Source organism: Prunus mume, unplaced genomic scaffold (assembly GCF_029339155.1).
Source record: "Prunus mume cultivar Tortuosa unplaced genomic scaffold, ASM2933915v1 scaffold23, whole genome shotgun sequence".
Lineage (NCBI taxonomy): Eukaryota > Viridiplantae > Streptophyta > Magnoliopsida > Rosales > Rosaceae > Prunus > Prunus mume.
Genome location: NW_028296569.1, coordinates 42938 through 48937, shown reverse-complemented (window position 1 = coordinate 48937; position 6000 = coordinate 42938). Strand labels below are relative to the sequence as shown.

At 37.2% G+C, this 6000-nt stretch overlaps 1 protein-coding gene and 1 pseudogene across 2 annotated transcripts; both read left to right on the top strand.

Annotated features, from left to right (window-relative positions):
• Window positions 1-1272: 1272 nt before the first annotated feature.
• On the top strand, window positions 1273-4002 carry LOC103326375 ((-)-alpha-pinene synthase-like; annotated as a pseudogene). The gene is made up of 7 exons (XR_016123118.1): window positions 1273-1395; window positions 1487-1760; window positions 1871-2246; window positions 2753-2970; window positions 3088-3226; window positions 3345-3593; window positions 3679-4002. The product of XR_016123118.1 is annotated as a (-)-alpha-pinene synthase-like (transcript).
• On the top strand, window positions 2274-2593 carry LOC148914287 (uncharacterized). Its single transcript, XM_089043758.1, has 2 exons — window positions 2274-2296; window positions 2497-2593. The coding sequence occupies exons 1-2, from the start codon at window positions 2274-2276 to the stop codon at window positions 2591-2593; spliced, it is 120 nt and encodes a 39-aa protein (XP_088899884.1).
• Window positions 4003-6000: the final 1998 nt, after the last annotated feature.

Genomic DNA, 6000 nt, shown 5'->3' with positions numbered 1-6000 from the left:
ATTTATTTTTATATTACTCAATTTACTTAAGTTTACAATGTAAATAAGGAAGTACCCCCCATTTGGATTGAAATAAAAATACTAGAAAATCAAATTCCCACCAAATCAAAATATGAAAATTCGGTTTTAGTGCAAAATACAATTTAAGCTAAAAATGATAGCTCATTAAGTTAATATATACTTCATACTAAAATCCCATAAATTCAAGTTTTCTTATTTGATGTATAAGGAATAAAAGCCGCCAAAAATTATCTTGAGAAAATGATTATTCCGAAAAACCATTTTCATACTTAGTCAATATTGCACCTCCGCTCAAAAATTTCTGGGTCCGCCAGTGCAACTAACCAGCTTCAAATACCATTCACAGTTAAGTACATGCAGAGATGGTATCTGTTCAGAGCCGGCCTTGTAATTAGCCCGGAAGGATAATCGCCTAGTGCTCCACATCGAGGATGGCCCCAAAAATTATTTTATGGGATCTATATATAGACCTCAAACGGTGTTAACATCCAAACACCTTTAAAACGCCCCTTGGTTAACCAATTTGCTAAAACAACCACAATTTAATATATTAAGGGCAAAATAGTAAAAATCTAATCTTTAATTAAAATTTAAAAAAACAAAATTAATTTGTTGATGCTAAAAAATGGTCCGACATTGCATTAAGTCTACATCTAGTATGCATTGGGTATTCTAGTCCCCTCTCTTCCAAAACACACTGTTAGAGAGAAGGGGGAGGAAGCCACTGTTATTATGAGTTTACAATCTTAGTTGGGATGTCTATGCCAAAGTTTATTTGATTCTGCATGATCGTTAGTGGAGGCGCATTAGATTGTCTTAATTTTGATGTTAAATTGCTCCATTATTATAATGACCCTTTTGTGGCTAGTTTGTATTGGCCTTTGTGACTAGTGACTTTTTTGACTGAATTATGAATGTAATCCCATACTTTCTCAAAAAAAGAAAAAGAAAAAAATGGCCAAGTATTTTTCGTTTTATAAGTATGTTAAACAATCATCACCGGAGATATTAATGCAAGCGGTAGAGGTAATAGTATTTGTGAACATGATGTTTGTCACGCTGGATACATAGCTGATAAGCTCGTTTTTCAGGATCATATCTAATACTTAAATCGGATCAAACACATGTTAAACATATCTATGCTCAAAAGGAGGAAAAAGAACACCTATTATATCTTAATTAGAGTGAATGATGTGGATTTTGCCTATATATACATAATCGTATGAGCAATATTTCAGTACAAAGCAAACCATGTCTTTCCCAATAGCAGCTCAAGTAGCACACAGTGCTGAACCAGAAATTGTTAGGCAGACAGCAAATTATCACCCAAGCATTTGGGGAGATCGGTTCCTCAATTATGATGAAAAAAACATTGTAATGTTATTCAAATTATTTATATGCATTTTATTCTTTTCAAATTTAATTTGTTGCTAATTTAATTTAAATTTGTTGTGTTGTGTTGTAGCAGATAACTTATGACCATATGCAACAGCAAGTGGACCAACTGAAAGTAGCTGTGAGGAAGGAAGTATTCACAACAAGTGCAGGTGATTTTTCACATCAGCTCAAGCTAATTGATGCAGTCCAGCACCTTGGCATGGCTTACCATTTCGAAAGAGAAATCGAAGAAGCCTTGCAACGTGTGCACGTTACATATCATGACTATGATGGTGGTGATCTCTACACTGTTGCTCTTGGTTTTCGCCTACTAAGACAACATGGATTCAATGTTTCTTGCGGTAGGGGTGAAGAAATTAATTAAATGTGTGGAATGTGAAGTGAGTGGCTCTTGGCTATAATATTATTCTATGTCTTATATATGTGCCCATTTTTTCTGAAAATAAACCAGATATATTCAACAAGTTCAAAGATAAAAATGGTAACTTCAAGGAGAGCTTAACTGCTGATGTTCCTGGGATGCTAAGCTTTTATGAAGCAGCACATCTAAGGAAGCATGGAGAAGACATACTAGAAGAGGCTCTTGTTTTCACCACCACTCACCTTGAGTCAGCAGAAACAACGGACGCAAGAAATCCACTGGCTTTACAGATAACTCAAGCCTTAGAGAGACCTCTGCGGAAGGGTCTGGAGAGGGTATGTGCCAGGGGTTACATGTCAATCTACCGGGATGATGCTTCACATAGTGAAGCTATATTGAAACTTGCGAAGTTAGATTTCAATCTCGTTCAATCTTTACACAAGAAGGAGCTCAGCAAGATTACTAGGTAAGTCTTTGAATCATGTAAACATAAATGAGTTTGCAATTAGTACACATGTACGGTGTACCCACTAATTTAACATAAATCCAAAATATTTCATTGAATCATTGATAAAGAGATTCGGCGTGGCCTTTGAACCAAATTTTTAGCGAAAAAAATTCTATAGAATCGTGAAAGACGGAAAGGTCCTTCATATCGAGTCATACCATTCCATTATATTGACAATTTTTAAAAACTATTCATACTATGAGCATAGTATGATGGCGGTCGTGCAAGTATGCCCCCATCGTCTAGCGGTTCAGGGCATCTCTCTTTCAAGGAGGCAGCGGGGATTCAACTTCCCCTTGGGGTAGGGTACTACGAAAGGAAGTTGATCATAGATTATCAATAAGCCTGTAATTGATTCTTCCTGGGTCGATGCCCGAGCGGTTAATGGGGACGGACTGTAAATTCGTTGGCAATATGTCTACGCTGGTTCAAAGTATACACTTAATATTGTGAATTAATTATAGGTGGTGGAAAGAACTGGACTTGAAAAGAAGCTGCCTTTTGCAAGAGATCGGATCGTGGAGCTGTACTTTTGGATAGTTGGAGTCTATTTCGAACCGCATTATATGGCAACAAGAAAAATTCTTACAAAAGTGATTGCCCTGGTATCAGTTTTGGATGATATCTACGATGCATTTGGCACATACGAAGAACTCGTGATTTTTACTGGAGCAATTGAAAGGTTAATTGGAAAAAAATTATAATCTGCTTTCTAATTAATTATTGAAGCTGATTTGTTTGTTGCATAAATCCTACCTGCTTGTATGCCTAAGATGAATGTGGTTTATGCAAGATTCAGGTGGGATATCAATTGTATGGATGAACTCCCAGACTATATGCAAGTATTTTACCATACCCTCTTGAATGTTTACGACGAAATTGAGGAGGAGATGGTAAAAGAAGGAAGATCATACCGAGTTAACTATGCAAAAGAAGCTGTACGTAATGCAAATGCACAACTTTATTTGCTGTTAACCTATTTTGAGTTTGTTCCTTGGGATTTTTTCAACAGTCACAACTCACTTTACTTTTCAATGCTTTTAACAAATGGCATAGGTTAAAGCTCAAGCCCGGAACTACTTCGCTGAGGCCCAATGGTTGCACAAAGACTACATTCCAAGCATGGAAGAGTATATGAGTGTAGCAACAGCTTGTGTTGGTAACACCTTGCTTTCAATTACATCTCTGGTTGGCATGGGAGATAATGTAACGAAGGAAGCTTTTGAGTGGTTGTTGAATGATCCTAGAATTCTTAGAGGTTCAAATATCATTTTTAGGCTCATGGATGACCTTAGTGGATACGAGGTACGTATAATAAGATGTTCTTACCTTGGTACAAATCAGAATTAGGTAAGATAACTAAATTTTTATTTTGGATTTATTTTTGCAGTTTGAGAAAGAGAGAGAGCATGTTGCTTCTAGTATTGAATGTTACATGAAGCAATATGGGGCGCCAGAGCAAGAGGTGCTTGATATTTTTAACAAACAGGTTAAAGATTTGTGGAAGGATATCAACGAGGAATTCCTTAGACCAACAGATGTGCCAATGCCTGTCCTCATGCGTGTTCTGAATCTAACAAGAGTGGTTGATCGCCTTTACAAAGGGGAGGATGGCTACACACTTGTTGGGAAAGTGATGAAAGATAGTGTTGCTTCACTTTTTATTGAACCCGTGCCTCTCTCATTTGGCTTATTATGAGATTTCCTTTTAGTCACTTTTAGGTCGTTCCTTAGAATTAATTTTAAAAATAAGGTCATTCCCAAGAATTGATGTTGTCATGTTGATTGGATTTTAGAGTTTTTGAGAGAGATGGTTGTTGGGCTTGCTATGCTGTATTAGTATGTGTACACTTCTTTACGACATGTTTCGGGCTAGACAGAAACTAAACCTTAATAAAGATTATTTGTATTATCCACTATAGCTTGATCCATAACTATTTGCAGCTTCGAAAAGCAAATGGAGGGTAATAGCTTCTTTGAAGAATTTTGAGATAGAAATGATTGATATTATTCTTTGATAATTGTCAGTAAACATGTAAGAGCAACTGTGTACTAGATATGGTAAGAGAATAATTATATTGATTCCTATACTGATTCATTCCAAATATGATACATGATTATAGGAGAGAGCATAATAAGGGATTGATTGACATTTTGAGAAAGCGTGACAATTGATTGGCCAAACTTTAGCCTAAAACATGTAACTCTTGAATCCATCAAGAAGATATGAGGAAACCTCAAGGTTTATTGATAATATTGGAATAACAAAACATAACCATAACCATGAGTAAAGTATGCTTAAATACTCATAGAAACCTAGGAATAACAAAGGAATTAAAATAGGAAAATAACAAAGTTTCCAAAAACTATAAAAACTGGATTTCGGGCTACCAAACGATATCGGATGTTTGAAAAAGCCCATACATCACAGCAAAGCAATGGGTTTTACTCATAATACTGTTCCCTTCAAATCGACGGGTCATGGGCCCGATTCTGAGCTTAGACCCAAAATCTGTAGTTTATCCAATTTGCCATTGTGCGCATGTCACTCTAGCTCCTTTTTGATTGCTTCCACCCTTTGTTCTACATCAGTCCCTTCCACTTCTGAAGAACTCGATGTCGAGTTATCATTAGGATAAATTGACTCATAATCATGGAACTCATGTAGATCCGCAACATTGAAAGTGCTGGATATGCCCATTGAAGAAGGAAGATTCACGACATAGGCATTGTCGTTTATTTTCTTCATAACTTTGTAGGGGCCATATTTTCGAGGTTTCAGTTTGCTTTAGGCACCAATTGAAAACATTCTCTCCTCAAGTAAACCATCATGGAGTCTCCTTCCTAGAATAGCTTCACACAGCGGCGCTTGTTAGCGGCGACCTTAAATTTGGCGTTGGTCCTCTCTAGCTTTTCCTTTAGTTCTTCCGTCAAAGTTTGAACCTGTTCAGCCATATTTTCAGCAACTACACTAGTCTACTGGGCTATTAGAACCTTGACTAGGTCAACTACATGCTTAGGCATCAAAGTGTAAACAATGGCAAATGGTGATTTTCATGTGGAAGAATGAATAACACTGTTGTAAGTGAACTCCACTTGTGGCAATGCAACATCCCATTGCTTCGGCCTGTCTCTGCAAAAGCTCCTAACCATGTTTTCAAGGGTTCTGTTGGTAGCCTCAAATTGACCATCCATCTACGGATGAGCGGTGCTACAACGATTCAAGTCCATACCAAACACCTTCCGTAAGGTTATCCAAAAGTGGCTAAGGAATTTGGTGACATGGTCTAACATAATAGATTTAGGAACACCATGCAACAACACAACCTCCCTGAAAAGCCATTTGGTTATGTTGGAAGCGTCCGCAGTCTTCTTGTAAGCAATAAAATGCGCCATCTTAGAAAACTTGTCAACCACAAACAAAACAGAATCGACTCCTTGTTGTGTATGAGGGAGTCCCATAACAAAATCCATAGAAAGTCTTGCCAAATGTCATCAGGGACAAAGAGAGGCATATAAAGACTAGTATTTTGGGACTACCCCTTTAGATACCTGACAACTGTTGTACTTTCGCATATTGGTGTTGACATCTCACCACTTCAAGTGTGGCAAAAAATAATTCTCCTCCATAATGGCAATGGTTTTATCACGGCCCAGATGGCCACTTAGTCCACCCCTATGCAAGTCCTTGATCAGTTTCTCCCTTAAAGAA